A 20,147-nucleotide genomic window follows, 5' to 3' on the forward strand; every position below is an offset into this window, starting at 1 on the left:
ACATATAATAAGTGCATAAGAAACAAAAAAGTTACAATGTAACAGGGTTGCTAGAATTGGTGGAGCAAGGAGACAATAATTAAAGAGTTTATACAGAAGTAAAATATTTACATTGAGCAGTATTTACATTGTGCAGCAATGGTCAGTTAATGGATATTAGACTCGGGAAAGGCTTGTTTAAATAGCCAAGTCCTTTTTCTGAAGTGAGAGAATGTATTTGATTGAGAGCATGTGTGTGATTGAGAGAAACTGGTCAGAGAGCTTGTGTGTGTGTGTGTGTATGTGAGAGACAATGAAAGTGACTGCTCAAGGAGATGACTGATGTGTATGTGAGAGTGTGAGACAGTCAGGGATGTGACTGGTGTGTGTGTGTGTGTGAGAGAGAAAAAGCATGGAAGTGAGAAATCTGGGTATGTGAGAAAGCATAGGCTTAAGAAGCCTGGTGTTGTGGGGGTGTGTGTGAAAAAGCATGGGAGTGAGAAGCCTGTGTGTGTTTGCATGCATGAGAGAGAGAGACAGGTTGGTAAGGTGACTGGTTGGTAAGGTGACTGGGTGTGAGAGAAAGAGACTGGGGTGTGTGAATGTGAGAGAAAGAATGTGATTCAGGGAATGAGAAGCCTGTGCAGTGGAGAGCGAGCATGGAAATGAGAGAGAGACTGGTGTGTATGTGTGTGTAACAGAGAGAAAGTGATTATGGGAATGAGAAGCCTGTGCATGTGAAGAGAGTGAGAAACCTGGGTGTGTGTGAGACACAGCATGGGAGTGAGAAGCCTGTATATCTGAAAGAGAACATGGGAGTGGGAAGCCTGTGTGTGTATGCATGAGAGAGATCAGGTGACTGGTGTGTGTTTGTGTGTGTCTGTGAGAGAAAGAAAGTGATTATGGGAATGAGAAGCCTGTGCATGTGGAGAGAACAAGCATGGGAGTGAGAGACTGGTGAGTGTGTGTGAGACAGAGAAAGTGATTATGAGAGTGAGAAGCCCGTATATGTAAGTAGAACACGGGAGTGGGAAGCCTGTGTGTGTGTATGGCATGAGAGAAACTGTTCAGGAAGGTGACTGGTGTGTGTGTCAAAGACTGTTTGGGAGATGATTGGTGTGTGAGAGACAGAAACTGGTCATGGAGGCATGACTGGTATGGTGTGTGTGTGTGTGAGAGACATGGGACTAAGGAAGAGGACCATGAGTATAGAGCTTAGCCTCTACTGCTGCTTCTGCTGTGTGCTATGGCCTGCATGGAAGAGGAGTAGGAGAGCTGCTGGAGTGGGTAAGTAAAGGTGGCTTTTAAAGTTTATTTTTCTTGATTGACTGCCATTTTAATTATTTAATATTATGTGATGTGTCTGCTTTTTTTGAAATATTTTATTGGTGTTTGGAGAATTTTTAATAGTTTTTATGAGTTTTTAATTGTTGGATGTTATTCTGTTCATAGCTGTTTTGAAACATTTATTCCGCTTATTAGTATAGTTTTACAATTATTTCTGTGTGGGGATCTATAGCTGCTTGCTAGTTCTGTTATCCTAATAAGAGGTGTATTGGTTTTTAGGGCCTGATTTTAATATTTGTAGTGTTGCCTTTTCATAGATAGGGTTGCTCCTGTTTGAGTGTATTCCATAATACAGGTGTAACTGTGTGCGGATTAGTTTATGTGCATTACTACAGATCCTGGGAGTATGTTAGGTCGGTTCTGTGTCTGTTACCGAGATGAGATATTTTACTAGCATGTAAGTGTTTTATCAGTCTTATTTGTTGTGTTTTCTCAAGAGGACATGCATTGGTGGTAAACTGCTGTCTTTTCATAAATAGGGCTATTGAGCCTGGCAGTAGAAGGAGTTTGAGTTGCTGTTACTGAGATGATACCAGAACATCTTTTTTGTAGGGTGAGTTGTATGGGGAATGTCATAATTTTGCTTTACATCCATTATTGTGGGTCAGGGGGGTTCCCGTGGATGCAAACTGTACTTTTACATCTAGCCCCGTGACGATCATGGGTCAGTGTGTCACGCATGTGAGAACCATCTGTCAGGTGTGTCCCGACAGAAAAAAGGTTGAGAACCACTGGTCTAGGAGATAGTCATTGAGGATCAGAGTTTTTTTGGTGATGGCTTGTGTGTTGAATAGTGTCAGGGAGAATAGAGTGAGACCTAGGAATTGGGTAAGAGGTGAAATCAGGATCGGAATGAGAGATTTAGAAGAGCGTGGATGATATTGCATTGTTGCTCTTCCTGTGTTGTAGAAGTTGTGGTGAAGGATAGGGATTGGGAGTCCCGGAAGCATTATGATCTAGTTGTGCGGTAAAGAATGGGTTGCGTGTTCGATGAATGCTGGCAGAGGCTGGAGGCGGGTGACCGTGTGTTGGCTGTGAGTCACGTGTAGCAATGCTGAGGCGAGGGTGTCTATCAGAGTGGCCTTTGTTCTGATTCCTTAGGCTCACAAAGGGGCGCACTAAGGGGCAGGCCCCTTAGTGTGCCTTAGTTACTTTATACTTCCCTTTCTGTTGCATTTATATTTTATCCCCCTGTTATCTGTAAACCGATGTGATATGCCTATGAACGTCGGTATATAAAAGTTTTTAAATAAATAAACATCTGCACAGATGGGTACAAGCTGTAAATTATCAAGCAAGTACAATTTCTTTAGACAGTCACTGGCTTTTATACTTTTTTTTAAAGTTCTTATCTCTAGCTTTGCAGTTAGCATCTCTTGGCATATTCTTCATCATATTCTTGCTACCAGTGACAGGCCTGGCCTTACTGTTTCTGCTAGAAGCTTGCACACGGGAGGAGTATGTGGGGAGGAAGTCTGCTGCTCTCTACTTCTACTGATTGTAGCTGTATCTCTTAATTGCACCTGCTTCCTTTGGAACATAGGGAGGGGGTTTGTACTGAGGGAGTTACTTAGCTCAGCATCTCTTAGGTGTACAGCTAGCAGGAGTGAAGCTAACTGCTTCTATAGAAGAAAATGACATTTACCAGAGCTGTGCAGGCTCTCTATAGCCCTTACATAGGCCTGGCTCCTGCTTATAGGTTCATGGTGTGGCCTTCAGGACATGGTGGGATTTAATTTCAGATAATGTGTTTCTAATAGGGGGTTTCTGGGGAAAGTGCTTGGGCTCTGCTGAACCAGCAACTCTGCACAGCCTGTCTGTCAGTTTCCTTTTTCTGCAGAAGCTGGGTCAGACAAGCTACATGATTTCTATTCTTCTAAGCAAAGGCTGCAACTTCAGTTCTGTCCACTGTGTTTAACAAAGCTACAAAGACATTTCTAGTGTCTGTTCTTCCTGCTCTATTTTTTGGCAGCGCTCTGAACAAATTTTCCAGCAGCATTCCTATTTCCTATAGCAACATAGAGTAGGTCTTCAATATCAGATATGCAAAGCAACTTAAAGCACCCTATATCTATTATTCTCTATGTAATAGCAACATTCTAAGCATTTCTCACATTAAATACAAACAATAAACATAATTTACAATCAATACCATACAATCCCAAAGGGCATAAACACAGAGCAACCAGGCCTATTGCAGACTAGGATAGAGCCATGCCTTCACTTTGTTTCTAAATGACAAGTAATTAGACTCCAGCTTTAACATCCAATGGTGCTGAATTCCAAAAGCGCAGGTCGGTACACTGAGAACATCCTTTTTAGGAATACTGATTTTTAGGTGGTGGGGTTTTTTTGTTTTTTTTTTAATCTCTTTAACCCCAGGCACTATAAACCATTTGCAGATCGTAAATTATGACTTGGAACATACCTCTGTACTTGTCTAGATAAATAATTTATTCTCTTATCTCGGATCACCTTATACAGCTTGGGAGCTGAAGTAAATTGAAAACCAAAATAAAAAGGTAGGGTTTAGGGGGTGGAGAGGAGAGGAGAGGGGAAGAGGGAGGGGGTTCGGTAAAGGGGTAGGGAAGTTCCCTCTGAGTCCGCTCCTAAACTGGAGCAGACTGGGAGGGAACGCTGGAAGGTCCGATTTCGTCACCGCACATACTTTTACAAAATTAGGCCCCCCTGCGTGCTCTGCCTGCACATGCACTCATGGATTATAAAATCTGGCACACATGTGCGCACTGGCATATATAGAAACATAGAAGTGACGGCAGAAGAAGACCAAATGGCCCATCCAGTCTGCCCAGCAAGCTTTAACACCTATTTGTTTTCATATTTATTTGTTACTCTGACCGCTGAGGTCAGGGCCCTTATTGGTAACTTTTTGGTTCCAATTCCCTTCCACCCCCACCATCGATGCAGACAGCAGTGCTGGAGCTGCATCTAAGTGAAGTATCTAGCTGATTGGTTTGGGGTAGTAACCGCCGTAATAAGCAAGCTACTCCCGTTTGTTTACCCTGCCTGTGTACTTCAGTCCTTGTTGGTTGTCTGAATATAAATCCTCTCTACTTCATTCCTCCCTGTTGAAGCAGTGAGCTGTGCTGGATATGTATTCCAAGTGAAGTATCATGCTTAATTGATTCGGGGTAGTAGCCGCCGTAACATGCAAGCTACACACCCATGCTTATTTGTTTACCCAGACTATGTAATTCATTCCTTGTTGGTTGATGCTGAATATAAATCATCTTTTCTTCATTCTCTCTGCCGTTGAAGCAGAGAGCTATGCTGGATGTGCATTGAAAGTGAAGTATCAGGCTTATTTGGTTTGGGGTAGTAACTGCCATAACAAGCAAGCTACTCCACTGCTTTTTTGTGGATGCAAATCCTTTTTTCCACATTTTTCTTGCCGTTGAAGCATAGAGCAATGTTGGAGTCACATTAACTGTGTGTATGTTTATTGAATAAGGATATTAATCTCCAGGTAGTAGCTGTCATTCCCACAAGCAAGCCACCCCCTTGCCTCTTCTCTTCATTCACATCCTCTAGACTTTATGGATCCACAGTGTTTATCCCACACCCCTTTGAAATCCTTCACAGTTTTGGTCTTCACCACTTCCTCCGGAAGGGCATTCCAGGCATCCACCACCCTCTCCGTGAAGAAATATTTCCTGACATTGGTTCTGAGTCTTCCTCCCTGGAGTTTTAAATCGTGACCTCTGTTTCTGCTGATTTTTTTGCAACGGAAAAGGTTTGTCATTGTCTTTGGATCATTAAAACCTTTCAAGTATCTGAAAGTTTGAATCATGTTACCCCTGCTCCTCCTTTCCTCCAGGGTGTTCATATTTAGATTCTTAGATTAAGTCATTCGATGAAGACCCTCCACCTTTTTGGTCTCCCTTCTCTGGACCGCCTCCATCCTATTTCTGTCCCTTTGGAGATATGGTCTCCAGAACTGAGCTCAGTACTCCAGGTGAGGCCTCACCAAGGACCTGTACAAGGGGATTATCACTTCCCTTTTCTTACTCGATATTCCTCTCTCTATGCAGCCTAGCATTCTTCTGGCTTTAGCTATCGCCTTGTCACATTGTTTCGCCGACTTCAGATCATTAGACACTATCACCCCAAGGTCTCTGTCCTGCTCTGTACATATCAGCCCTTCTCCCCCCATCAAATACAGTTCTTTCGGATTTCCACACCCCATGTGCATGACTCTGCACTTCTTGGCATTGAATCTCAGCTGCCATATCTTCGACCATTCTTCCAGCTTCCTTAAATCCTGTCTCATTCTCTCCACTCCTTCCGGCGTGTCCACTCTGTTGCAGATCTTAGTGTCATCCGCAAAAAGACAAACCTTACCTTCTATCCCGTCCGCAATGTCGCTCACAAAGATATTGAACAGGACCGGTCCCAACACCGATCCCTGCGGCACTCCGCTTAACACTGCTCTCTCTTCGGAGTAAGTTCCATTTACCATCACACATTGTTTTCTGTCCGTCAACCAGTTTGCAATCCAGGCCACCACCTCGGCACTCACTCCTAAGCTTCTCATTTTATTCACCAGTGTCCTGTGCGGGACCGTATCAAAAGGCTTGCTGAAATCCAAGTAGATGACATTGAGCGCTATTCCTTGGTTACCCAGTCAAAAAAGTCAATCAGATTTGTCTGACAGGATCTTCCCCTGGTGAATCAATTGGTCCAGCAATTCTCGCAACTGTAGATAGTTCACTATTCTTTCTTTCAACAGTGATTCCATTACTTTTCCCACCACTGAGGTGAGGCTGACCGGTCTGTAGTTACCAGCCTCTTTTCTGTTCCCACTCTTGTGAAGCGGGACCACCACCGCTCTTCTCCAATCACTCTGCACCGCTCCCGTTTCTAAGGATCTATTGAACAGGTTACATAGCGGATCCGCCAGCACATCTCTAAGCTCCCTCAGTATCCTGGGATGAACCTCATCAGGCCCCATGGCTTTGTCCACTTTCAGTTTCTCCAGCTCTTCCCATACATTCTCTACTGTAAATGGAGTTACATCTACTCCATTCCCCTCCAGTTTCTTGTTAACTAGCGACGGACCTTCTCCAGGGTCCTCTTTAGTGAACACTGAACTGAAGTATTTGTTTAATATTTCTTCGTCTCTCTCCACACATTGATCCTTTTCATCTTTCAATTTCACTATACCACTTTGGACTTTTCTTCTTTCACTGATGTATCTGAAAAATGTTTTGTCACCTCTTTACCTCCTTGGCAATCCTTTCTTCCGCTTGACTTTTTGCCATCTTGATTACTTTTTGTCTCCCTCAGTTCTACCAGATATTCTTCCTTGTGCTCCTCCCTTTGGGATCTTTTATATTTCTTGAACGCTGTTCTTTTAGCCTTTATTTTGTCAGCCACCTCCTTTGAGAACCAGATAGGTTTCATTTTTCTTTACATATAGATTAGTTGCCTTGGTAAATGCTCCTTTTAGTTAGGTCCACTGTTGTTCCACGTGTTCCATGCGCATGTTATAAAATTGGAGCGTCCATGTGTGCGTGCCCCTTTTAAAATCTAACCGATATGAAAAGGCATCACTGCAAATATTCCACTGGGCCCTAAAACACCTACCTGTATATGCCTCCTACTGGGAAAACAGAACAAGCTTAGACTGCCACAGGTCCCTATGCCCTAGTAGAATACTTCACTTCAGTCACAGTCAAAGAACATAGACCCTCACCAAATACAGAATAAGGGATCATAAATTAAAATTAGAAATATGCACACAAAAACTATAAATTCTACTTTTCTCTCCAGCTTCACTCCCCCCTCCCTTCCCCAGGAAGGGGGGTGGGGGGCAAGATAAGGGAGCAGCTGGGTTTTTGCTTTGCACTGTGCTTTTCCTTACAATCTTGCTCATCTCTCCCTCCCTTTTTCTTGCATGCTGCTTAGCGGCAAGGGGCTTGAGCAGTCAGCAGGGGGCTGTTCTCTCTGCCTAAGATTCAGGGCCCTAGGGCAGAGTCCTATGTGCTTGGAAGTGGAAGGTTGTTCTATGGGAACCGTAATGTATAAGATTTGGCATCTCTATATCTAGCAAGGGGAAGAGTGCTAGAATTAGTCTCTTTAGCTTTCCTTCATCCCCAAGCTTACCCCAGCACTCCCCATTCCCCCAGGCCTATCTGTAGGCATTGGTGGAGGGGGGCAGTGGAAGAGAGAGATGGTGGGAAAAACAAATAATTTCATGTGTTTTGTATGCCCCCATACACACACATGATATTCTCATTTCATGTAATTTAGGCAGGAAGGCTAGGAGGGCCAAATGGTACTCAGCTGTCCAGATCTGTGTTAAAACATAACTGGACAATGGGTTCAGTGTTGTCCCTTCATAATGGCTCAGTTCTATTGCTATATCTCTTCAAGGGGATGCTTTGATTTTATAGGAAAACTGGTTCTTACCTGCTAATTTTTGTTCTGTAATACCACATATCAGTCCAGACAAGCGAGTTTATGCATCCCCACCAGCAGATGGAGGCAGAGAAGAAAAACTTTGAGGCACTACTACATAAACGAGAGTGCCACCTGCAGTCCCTCAGTATTGACGTGTACCCAAGCCAAGATTAGAAAGCCTTCCCCAGGGTTGGATACCCTCTAACTGGAGACCAACATAACTCCAGTATCCAAACAGTCAATCACTTGATCTAACAGAAACAGAATAATTGGTAAGAAACTCTTTGATTATACAGAGGAAAATACCAGAAATTCAGTCTTTCAGCAGCAGTACCGAGGTGGGTCTCGACTAATCTGTGGTATGACAGGAACAAAAATTAGCAGGTAAGAACTAACTTTCCTGTTCTGAACGTACCCAGATCAGTTCAGACATGTGAGATGTACCAAAGCAACCCTACACTGGGCAAGAAACCAAAAGACCCACTCTCACACACCTTTCCTTGAAAGTAGTATCCTCTTGCATCCGAACATCCAATTGGTAGTGCTTGGTGAAAGTATGAAACGAGAACCACACCGTGGCCCTGCAGATCTCTTGGGGAGACGCCAGTTGGCACTCTGCCCAAGAAGCTGCCTGAGCTCTAGTCAAATGCACTTTCAGACCCATTGGAATGGCTCGACCCTTACAAATATAGGCCGAGCAAATAGCCTCTTTCAACAAACAACCCAAAGTAGCTTTGGAAGCCTTCTCTCCTTTCTTTGCTCCACCGAACAACACAAACAGATGGTCTGATTGCCGAAAGTAATTAGTGACCATCAAATAATGTAACAGAGTACAATGCTCATCCAAAAGATGGAGAGCTCTACCTTCCGCCAAATCTTTAGACTATTCCAGGAAACCCGGTAATTCAACTGTCTGATTCACATGGAAAGCAGAAACCACTTGTGGCAAAAAGGAAATCACCATACGCAAGGACACTCTGTCATTAGTAATACGCAAAACAATTGTGACAAGATAGAGCCTGAAATTCCAAAATCCATCTGGCTGAGCAAATCGCAACCAGAAAAACTGCCTTCAATGTATGGTCCTTCAAGGAAGCTCATCCTTAAGCCTCAAAAGGCGCCTAACAGAGAACCTGTAAGACTAAATTAAGGCTCCAATCTGGGCATGTCTTCCGAACTGGAGGCCGAACATACTTCACTCCCTTCAGGAATTGGATGACATCAGGATGGGAGGCCAAAGACTTACCCCCCACACCTTACCTCTGTTTTAACCCAACGCAGAAACCTGGACATGGAGTGAACTATAGGCCAAACCCTTGGACAAGCCATACTGCAGAAAGGGCAAAATATGTGGAACCGTTGCTGACAGAGGATCCAGGTGTTGTTGTAGATACCAGGTCTCAAAAACCTTCCAAACCCTGATGTATGCCATTGAAGTAGCAGGCTGTCTCGCCTGCAGAAGGGTAGCAATTACTGATTCTGAATATCCTTTCAAGCGCCCCCTCTCAAAAGCCAAGCCGTGAGACACCAGCTGAGGCTTGTTCCTGAAGCTTCTGGATCCAGCACAAGCAAGACTTAAGACTTAACACCAGTGGAGTGAGGGGCCAACGTTCTTACTTCTTAAACAGGTGGATCACTCAAGGGTCGTCCCCTCCACAAGATCCAGGTCATCCTTCCTCACATCTGGATCCCGGGGTCTGACCCCCATCGGGGTCTGCTCCCTGTTACAATGAAGCATCCTCCTGCATCTCATCAGTCATCCAGATCCCTGGAGTCACCCTCCACACCACGTAATCCCCGGAGGTTTGAGCACGCACCCAGAACTGCCTGCCGAAGCCAGCCTAGGTTTCTTGGATGGCCCTGGCCTTCTATCTCTGGATCTCTTCTCCCATGCCCTCTTCCTAGCCAGAAAGGCTTCATGCATCAGCAGGACAAATTCGGGGGAAAACCCCCCCATGGGCCTTCAAACTCCTGCTCAGGGAGACTGAATCTGCTGCCGCCTCCTGACCCTCCTCCAGTTCCTGCCCTACCGGAGAGAGTGGAGGAGGGGAGTCCCTGGGTTCCTGATTGACTGGGGTCTCCTGTCTGCGATCCCCCTTTGAAGCAGCAGCAGCGGAGATCCCCCCCCCCCCCACCCTTTATACCTGTTGAGGTCCCCTCTGATTGGGAAGCCCTCCTGGACTTAGCCTTAAGGGAAGATCCCTCTCCTCCTGACACACAACCTGTGCAGAGGGAGCGAGAATTCAAGCAGGCAGGCCTTGCAAACCTCCACACGTGGCTTGTCCACCATGAGGCCCGCAAATTCAATTGGCCCTAGCACAGCGCCGCAAGGCAGCCACATACATGACTGCCATTCCGAGACGAGCACCTGTGCTGACACTGCTGGTGTGGGAAAACGGCAAATGGTCTAAATGCTGCACAACGCTCACGGCGCTCAGCACAGGTTCCCCCACTAGGGAAAACTAATTTCACACGGCCTCTCTTGCTCTCTCCTTTCTGTCAGCCATGGAAGATCCTGCTGGCCGACCACCCCAGCACTGTACCACAGGCCGAATTTCCTGGATCCTTCAAACCTGTTTCTCCTATCCTTTTTTTTTTTTTTTTTTAAACAAGCTTAACTCGGAGAACAAGAAAATTAAAAAAAAAAAAAAGGAATATTTCCCTGAATTGAGTGAGTGGTGGACAGGAGGGGACTTCGGGATCCCAAGAGGGAGCCAGTCCCCTGGCTATCAAGATCCCTGGAGATAGCGGGCCATAACAGCCAGGGGTATCCAAATCCATGGTTGCCTGGCTCAACCCAAGGGATGGCCCACAAGGGAACCTAGCACCTCAGGGAGCTGAATCCAATGCCAAGTCTCACAAATTAGTCAGAACTGCAGGTTTGCACCTCTTCCATCTGCTGGACACAGAGAAATACTGAGGGACTGCAGGTGGCATTCTTGTTTATGTAGCAGTGCCTCAAAGTTTTTCGTCTCTGACTCCATCTGCTGGTAGGGATGCATAAACCCACTTGCCTGGACTGATCTGGGTATGTTCAGGAAATTGGTTTTTAAATGTATTTTGTGATTATTTTAATTTTGCTTCAAGTAGGTAATAGGAGCAATTAATATTTTATAAATAAATGAGCTGCTCCATCCTTAACCTTTTTTGCTTTTTGACAATTATGTAGTATAATGGAACCCTCCCACACCTGCAACTGAGCCAATAAAATGTTAATGGCATCTAGGGTCATTTCCCTCTCTTGCATATATTTATAATTTTCCATAATCCTGTGATGTCCCCGTTTTTAAACATGCTGATCAGACAAAAAAAAGTCACACTAAAATAAGTGGTGCAGCTGATGCCATCCAGAGCCTGTGTTACTTTTTCCCATTCTGAGTCCAGGAGGGGAAAAAGCTTAGTAAATCCGTCCCCCCGACTTGCATGTCGTGCATTTCCCATCTAATTCCCTGGCCCATCAGTTGTCAAATGATGGTGTAAATCAAGAAGTAGTTCAAATGTTTTAAGAGAAGACGTTTTTGTTTGGTTTTTTTGTTGTGTATTCTGTGGTAATAAAACTGTTTGGTTTTTATCTTTTTAATACAGAGTTCTGTTTTGTTTCCTTGCCTGTCCGAATTTGTGTGATTCATAACTGAAGAAATGAGTCGAAGTTCAAGTAGCAGGCAGTCATTCCAGGCACTCCGTGTACAAGAAGCCCGGACTGCGCTTACCACGCCTCAAAAGTACGTTTTGAAAAGTGGAGTTCATGAATGCTCATTTGCTCTGCTTCTGAAGCAATGCGTGATGACTCCTGACCAGATATGAATTGATTAGGCAGTGTTAAATGATATGAACAGAGATGCCAAGTGACCCAGTTCAAGAAGGGAGATTTTCGGCCTGGATTTTTAACCACCCCTTCCTGATGCATTCTGGTATCTACAGCCCCAATTTCAGGTGGTAGAAGCAGGGGCTACAAATACTTTTGCATTTGGGATAGAAGTTCAGAAACCAGGACTGGCCAAGTGTCTCCCTCCTTAAACATTGTCACTTGACACTCCTCTATGGAGTAGATAGTTAGAGCAGTGGTTCTCGGCTTTTGCCACTCAGGGACAGATGTGCTAAGCATTTTTCTGATAGATACAAAATGAGAGAAACCTTTTAGTACATCTGGTCCTTCAGTATTTGCAGAAAGATATTGCTCAAAGTTTCCTTATTGTAATGAGGAGTAACAGTGGTAGAGCAATAGTCTGAGAATTAGGGTTCAAATTCTACATTCCCCCCCCCCCCCCCCCCTCGACACTTCTTGTGACCTTGGGAAAGTCATTTTATCTCTTGTTATCTTAGGTACCCACTTAGTTTGTAAGCTGTTTGGGGAAGGGACTCATATCTAAATATTAATAATTGTCAGCCAGCTTGAGCATTAATTGGAAAACACAAAAATTATGTAATCTATTTTAATGTTTACTTTGTAAAAAAAAATATTTGTGAGGGAAACATCCTGAGCTTTCTTATTCAGATGTGACTCTTAAGCCTCAGCTTACATGTTACTGGTTACTCAGTAATAAAATAGGGAACTTGTTTTCTATGGTAATGACTTTCCCCAGTGGTGCTGTAAGATGAGTGAGCTTTCTTTTACAATGTGGGTTGAACACAGAGGTAAGATTTAAATTTCTTGTGAAGATATTTAAGCTGGTGCACATCACTCTACATCTAGTGGAAATAATGCATTTTTTTATCCTCTGCATATTTATTTGTAAATGTGATGGGAGAAGAGTATAGTGCCTGCAACAGACATGACTTTTTCTGTAACTAGTTCTTTGCAATAGTAACCCGGAAAGGCAGCGTTATGATACTGAGGGGTGTATATATGAATCATTTTTTTTATAGACACAAAATGGGCGAAAACCCTCAGTACATCTAGCCCTCAGCTGGCCTATATTTGAGATATAGTATGTTGTGCAAAGAATATCTTACTTTTCATGATTAAAATTTTTTTCCTAACTTTTAGCAAACGCACTCAGAGTTGTAAGAATCTTGCTATGACTAAACCAGCTTCTGTGTCATCTGAAAGAAAGACCAGCTTCTTTGGGAAACGGTATGTATCTTCTGTAATGTGTATGTGAGAAGCACAGTGTACTACATAAACAGTTAAGATGTTCCAATTTTCCATTTGCTGTCTTTCACAAGAGCTTGTTTAAAATCTAGTTTACTAACAGCATGAAAATGTAATATTTTTTTTTTCGGCCTGATAATTTCCTCCTGTTCCTTTAGGATTCCAGCTAGGTTGTTACTGCTGTAGTGGGCTATAGTGCCATGAGCCTTAAGTACAATTGTTTCCCTCACCTAGCTCAGCCATCACAGTGACAATCATTGGTGATGAGTCATGGATTGTGGCTTCACTCTAATCTTTACAGAGAAAGTGAAGGATGGCCTTAGGATACTTTTTCGTCTTTATTCTCGCAACTCCTGCTAAACTATCACTGAAGTCCAATATTGGGTCTTTTAAATTTGGATACCATTTAATATTTTTCCTGCAGTTTTGATTTTTACAAACCATGGAGGAGTCTATTTGTGGAGGTGCTTCTGTAGTCCCTCCTACACCTTGACAGTAATTTATTATTTTTTTTATGCATGACATATATACTTTCAGAATAGATAGTAGCTACCCCTGTCATCAGTAGCAACACTGAGAAATCGCCATTTAAATGCATGAAAGCCTGATGCACTGAAAATGCATGTAAGAGTGTCAGACACATGAAGAGCTTACTGGAAACATTTTTTTGTGGCACAATAACTAAAAAAGCAAAGACAAAATCTTGGACATGGAAGAATATACCTAGGTGCTCAAAAGGGACCATCTTCAGAGCTGAGCAATGTTGGGACATTATAACCGATAGTTTTCCCACTCAAAGCATCTTTCCCTGTACGTACCCGGATCAGTCCAGACATGGGTTGAACCTCCTGTCCAGCAGATGGAGACAGATCAAAACTGAAAGGGTATCCTAGATCAGGACAGAGCCTGCCCTTCAGTAATTGTCTGTCTCCAGCAGATGCCAGGCAGCTCACCCTGCGGTTCCTTGTTAGCTTGCCTGTGGGGTTTTTTTCTGTTTTCTTCTTTCTTTTGGGGCAAGCTCAAGCAAGTATTGTCTTCTGTTAATTCTCAGTAAAAAAAAAACAACAAAATTTTATTGCGATTTATTATTTATTTTTTTTTAAATTCCTCTGTGTTAGGGAGACGGTTTTGTCTCCTTCGCTCTTGGGGGGCCTAGGGAAGCAGGCTCCTTTCCTGGTGACCTCTTTAGTGTGGGGCAATACTGGTGGTGCCAGTCACTCCCCCTTAGTCTCCTGCCTTGCCCCAAGACATTTAATTCCTCGGGTACTCTGTCAGGGATGTTTCATTCCCCTGCTTAAAAAAAAAAAATAATAGTAACATAAATATATTCTCTGACTGACGATTGAAGGTCCCAGGGAGGCAGGAGCTTAATTTGAGTTTTGTGGCTCAGCATCGGGAGAGTGCAGGGTTCGATCGCCTGCACTTCTCCCTGGGGGATTTCTTGCTCAGCTGTTTTCTTCTGACTCACGGCAGCTCCTGTTCTATTGCCATGTTCCAATGTGTGCTTAGCTTGTGGAGAGCAGGCTTTCCGGCGATAGTCTGTGTTCCCTGTACGTACAAGGATCAGTCCAGACGGTGGGTTATGTCCCCTGTCCAGCAGATGGCGTCAGAACAAAGCTTCGGAGGGTGTTGCCTCATAAGCCAGTGAAGTCTCAGTATCTTTCTGACTCCAGCAGATAGGAGTAGGGGGAGCCTTGGCTTCCCCTGGGATAGAATAGAGATTTATTCTTTCTCCCTTTCTGTTCTGTTTTCTTCTTTGGATCAAGTTTATTTGGAAAAAAAAAAGGATTAGTATCACAGAGCAGGCACTTCCTTTCTCCGAACTTGCAAACAGTTCTGTTTCTTTGGGGCTAGCCTGTGTGTATTACTTTCCTTTTCTAGGTTCTCCCCCCGCCAGCTCTCATGCCGAGAGCGCACCATTGTTCTGCATGTGGGGAGCCGGGGTCGCGGCTCTCACGTGAGGGGGTGTGTACGAGGTGCCTCCCTGGTCGGGAGGGCACCTCTCAGCCGACGGGACGGCCTCCATCGTGCGATCAAACGCACCTGCATGTTTCTGGGTCGGCCCCGATCCTGTCTATGGCGGGAATGGCGGCTATTTTGAATATGGAGGCAGCAATGCCACCGCCTGAGGGGGAAGAGTTAGATTAATTTTCTCACAGACAGCCACGATCCTAACTCTGGTTCAGCCTTTGGACCCCGGTTTTCAGCCTGGGGCTCCCCCCCGGGTCCTTCTTTTACCACCGAATTTGTGATCCTGATGCACAATGCTTATATGGTGTGAATGGGCCAGATTCCAGACCCCGCGACAGGACCACCACCCTCCAAGGTCCCCAGGGCGGCGGATACCCCTGGGGGGGGCGGGACGTCAGGGGCATCACAAGGGGCCTCCTGGATGCGGCTCGCACTGCCCCTGGTAGAGGGAGTTTTCTCAGCTCCGGATCCCTGTCCCGTCAATCCACTGCTTGGGCTGGATGACCCACTGCTTGCGGCTCAGCTGGAAGGCGACGACCCTAGGGTACTGCAGATTTTTCAGCGGGAAGAGCTGGATGCTCTCATTCCGCACATTCTTCAAGAGTTAGACATTGAGGCTCCCTGGGACCCTCCATCTTGGGAAAGAAAGGGGACCCAGTACTAGCGGGCCTTAGTCCCCTGACAAGGGCCTTCCCTACCCATCCTACCTTCATGCAACTGTTAGCTAGGGAATGGGACGCGCCCAAATCATCACTGAAAGTCAGCAGGGCAATGGAGAAGCTCTACCCTCTTCCTGAGGACTTCTTGGATCTTCTCAAGGTCCCAAAGGTAGACTGTGCAGTGTCGGCGGTCACAAAACGTACGACTATCCCAGTCACCGGAGGCACGGCCCTGCGGGATCTTCAGGACCGAAAGCTGGAGGTATATCTCAAAAGGGTGTTTGAGGTGTGGGGGAGTGGGGGGGGGGGGTGTCGAGGAGTGAATCATTCTGGCATCATTGAGAGGACTTGGTGGGAGCCTCTTGGGCCACCCCATCCCTGGTTGGTCTGCGGCCTTGAAAGGACCGAGTCCACGACTGAGTACGGCAACTTTTGACCTCTCAGGCTTTACCACCGGAGGAAGCCACTCAGGCAGACTGCCTGGAGACTGTCATCGTCTATGGAGCGGATGCCTTGTATGACCTGCTGCAAGTACTGGCAAGATCTATGGTGTCGGTGGTTTTGGCACGATGCCTCCTGTGGCTACGCAACTGGTCGGCGGACTCGTCATCAGAGGCACGGCTAGGATCTCTTCCGTTTAAAGGGAAGTTCCTCTTTGGGGAGGATTTGGATCAGATCATGAAGCTTCTCGATGAGAATGCGGTACACAGTCTTCCTGAGGATCGACCCAGATCTTCCAGGTCTTTTAATCCTTCCAGAAGCCGGTTTCGGATGCAGTGCGCCCCCGCACCGCCAGACAGATGACTCCCAGGACGTCTTCCTCCAGGTCTCAGTCGTGGACTCGGTCCTTTCAAGGCCGCAGACCAACCAGGGATGGGGTGGCCCAAGAGGCTCCCACCAAGTCCTCTCAATGATGCCAGAATGATTCACTCCTCGACACCCCCCCCCCGCCCCCACTCCCCCAGGATCCGGGGGAGCATCTCACTCTTCTACAAGGAGTGGGTCCACATCACCTCGGATCAGTGGATTTTAGACATCCAAAGGCGAGGTTACGCATTGGAATTTGTAAGACCCCCGAGAGACAGGTTCCTCTTTTCTCTCTGCGGAACATCACTCAAGCAGCTTGCGGTTCGCCAGACTCTCGACAGGCTCCTAGCCCTCGGGGCTATCATTCCAGTACCCCCCGAGGAGGTGGGCCCCGGACACTATTCAATCTATTTTGTGGTTCCCAAAAAGGACTGTTCCTTCCGACCGATACTGGATCTCAAGATGATCAACAAGTCCCTCAAGATCCTCCAGTTCTGGATGGAGACCCTACAGTCCGTGATAGCGGCAGTCCACAGGGGGGAATTTCTTGCCTCGCTGGACCTGACTGAGGCTTACCTTCACATTCCCATCCTCAAAGTGCATCAGCGTTTCCTCCGCTCCAAGATCCTGGGTCAGCATTTACAATTCCAAGCCCTCTCGTTTGGTCTCGTGACCACACCCTGAACATTTTCGAAGGTAATGGTGGTAGCGGCAGCCCTCAGATGAGAAGGGATTTTGGTTCACCCATATCTCAACGATTGGCTTATCCGTGCCAAGACACTGGCACAGGGGCATGCAGCAGTCAATCGGGTGGTACAACTTCTACAATCCCTCGGTTGGGTCATCAACTTCTCCAAGAGCAGTCTTCTTCTGTCACAGTCCTTGGATTTCTTGGGGGCACGCTTCGACACGGCCAAAGGCGAGGTCTCCCTGCATCCAGATTGGGCTCAATCACTTCAGGAGCAGGTGCATTGCTTCTCTACTCTCCCCGCGCCCACAGCCTGGGATTACCTGCAGCTGCTGGGATCCATGGCATCCACTATCGATCTCTTACCTTGGGCCTTTGCACACCTGTGCCCCTTACAAAGGGCACTACTCTCGATGGAAACCGGTGTCACAGGATTACCAGCTCGTCCTCCCACTCCCCCAGTTCGCCAGGGATAGCTTCCTATGGTGGCTAGACCCGGTCCATCTGGCACAGGGCATGCCCCTCGAAGTGCCAGACTGGGTGGTCACCACGGATGCCAGCCTGACCGGCTGGGGGGCAGTCTGCCAGACGAGATCTGCACAGGGTCTGTGGACAAAGTCTCAAGCTGCGTGGCCCATCAATCGCCTGGAAACGAGGGTAGTACGTCTGGCACTGGAACAATTTCTTCCTCTCGTTCGGCATCGGGCGGTCAGGATCCTATCAGACAACGCGACCACGGTATATCAACCGCCAGGGTGGCACAAGAGGTCGACACGTCTCCCTGGAGACAGACCTTCTGATGTCTTGTGTGGAGATCCATCTCTCTCACCTTGCAGCCTCCCACATTGCGGGCGTGGACAATATCCAGGCGGACTTTCTGAGTCGACAACGTTTGGATCCCGGGGAGTGGGAACTCTCTGGGGACGCGATGAGGCTACTCATCCATCGCTGGGGGACCCCTCACCTAGATCTTATGGCCACCTCTCACAACACCAAAGCGCCGTAATTCTTCAGTCGCAGAAAGGACCACGGCGCAGAAGGCGTGGACGCGCTGGTCCTCCCTTGGCCTCGTCATCTCCTACTCCTCGTGTTCCCACCATGGCCACTAGTGGGAAAGGTTCTCCGAAGAATAGAGATACACCAGGGACCAGTGGTTCTGGTAGCGCCGGAATGGCCACGCCGGCCTTGGTGGACGGACCACTACGCCTGGGACACTTGCCGCATCTACTGCATCAAGGCCCAGTATTTTACGACCAGGCAGAACGCTTCTGTCTTGTGGCATGGTTTTTGAAAGGAGGCGGCTCTGATGCCGGGGGTATCCGGAAGCTGTAGTCATGACCCTCCTAAAGGCTAGGAAAACATCAACCTCCATCACTTATGTGCGAGTCTGGAATGTCTTCGAGGCCTGGTGCATCTCTCATTCTACAAGTCAGAGGTCGGCCTCCGTGCCTCAGATCCTTGAGTTTCTTCAGGACGGTTTGGACAAAGGACTCGCCTACAACTCCTTGCATGTCCAAGTTGCGGCCCTGGGTTCCTTGGTTCATTTGCAGGCACACCTGCCTCTGTCCTCTCACCCTGACATATTTCGTCTTCTTCGAGGAGTAAAGCACTTGAGGCCTCCGAGCCAGACCTCTTGTCCCTCCTGGAGCCTCAATTTAGTCCTCCGTACCCTGGCCGGACCTCCCTTCGAACCATTGCGTTCCTCCACCCTCAAGGACCTCACACTCAAAACGGTCTTTTTGGTGGCCATCTGTTCTGCTCATCGGGTCTCCGAACTACAAGCGTTATCATGCAGAGAACCATACCTCCGTTTCACTGACTCCGGTGTGTCCTTGCGCACAGTGCCTTCATTTCTGCCCAAGGTGGTTTCGGCTTTTCACTTGAATCAGACGGTAGAATTACCCTCCTCCTTTTCTACGGATGACTTGAGGTCACCAATGACTTTCATCTTTCAGATCATCTTTGTTCTCTGTTCGGGACCAAAGAGAGGTTCCAAGGCAACAAAGACAACCATCACTCGCTGGCTCAAGGAGGCGATTGTAGCTGCATATTATAGGGGTGGGTAAACAGCCCCCTCTGGGGATCAAAGCCCAATCTCTTCGTTTTCAGGTGGCATCCTGGGCGGAAAGCCAGTCTCTCCGCCCAGGAGATCTGTCGTGCAGCGACTTGGAAGTCTCTGCATACATTCGCAAGGCACTAACGCTTACAGCTCCAGTCGCCAACCTCCGGCTACTTTGGCGACAGGGTCATTTGAGTAGGGCTTTTAGGGGCACACCCTCTGTAGGGAAGCTTTGGTACATCCCACCGTCTCTATTGATCCTGGTACGTACAGGGAAAAGAAAATTATTCATTACCTGCTAATTTTCGTTCCTGTAGTACCATGGATCAATCTAGATGCCCTCCCTCAGAAATTTGGAGTTTGGGGTTTACTGCTAGACTTCCCTCCTGACTTAACTAATCTGTTTCATCTATTCAGCTGTTAACCTCTATGTTAAGGGGCTGTGTTTCAGAATTCTTTTTGCAAGTTTCATTTTTTGACACCAGTTTTGCGTGTCTGTTCCAGGTAGATTTTCAGGTATATATAGCTTGATCCATCATTATTTCTCTAAGGCTTTGATATTCTCTATACTGAGACTTCACTGAGGATGCACTGGCTTCTGAGGCAGCACCCTCCGAAGCTTTGTTCTGACTCCATCTGCTGGACGGGGGACATAATCCACCGTCTAGACTGATTCATGGTACTACAGGGACGAAAATTAGCAGGTAAGGAATAATTTTCTTTTCCGGCTGCTTACCTGGTGGGGAGGGACCCACCTCGGCAGCGCCGAAGACTTTAGTCCAGGGACACGTTCCCTGACGCATGGCCAGGCTGTTCCAGACCCGGCAAACCGCGGGAGCGGTGGCCATTTTGGGAATCAGCGCCGATGCCGATTCAGGGCTGCAAGAAGCAGAGTGTGAAAGGGTTTGGATGGAAGTATAGTGGTTTCTACCACTAGCAGAATTAAAACTATTACCAGGGAATCCTGCTTGGATGAAAACCCCTTACTTAAATCCTCCCTTTTACCCTTCTTGCCTCTAGACAAGAAGTTTATTGTTTAATTTCAGAGATGTGCGTTCTTATCTACTCCAGAACTTCATTCACCAATAATTCATGCAGCACAGCATGCATTTAAAATAAACC

The 20,147-nt window shown here is 46.7% G+C and overlaps 1 protein-coding gene across 2 annotated transcripts in view; it reads left to right on the forward strand.

The window, feature by feature from the left end:
- NDC80 (NDC80 kinetochore complex component) overlaps positions 1 to 20,147 on the forward strand; it is a 167,753-nt gene that overhangs the window by 1,020 nt on the left and 146,586 nt on the right. For both annotated transcript variants that reach the window (XM_029578372.1, XM_029578373.1), the window contains exons 2-3: positions 11,335 to 11,471; positions 12,737 to 12,823. In XM_029578372.1, the coding sequence (XP_029434232.1) occupies positions 11,389 to 11,471; positions 12,737 to 12,823 (170 nt within the window). In that variant the 5' untranslated portion in view covers positions 11,335 to 11,388. The remainder of the gene's footprint in view (positions 1 to 11,334; positions 11,472 to 12,736; positions 12,824 to 20,147) is intronic.

Source organism: Rhinatrema bivittatum, chromosome 15 (assembly GCF_901001135.1).
Source record: "Rhinatrema bivittatum chromosome 15, aRhiBiv1.1, whole genome shotgun sequence".
NCBI lineage: Eukaryota > Metazoa > Chordata > Amphibia > Gymnophiona > Rhinatrematidae > Rhinatrema > Rhinatrema bivittatum.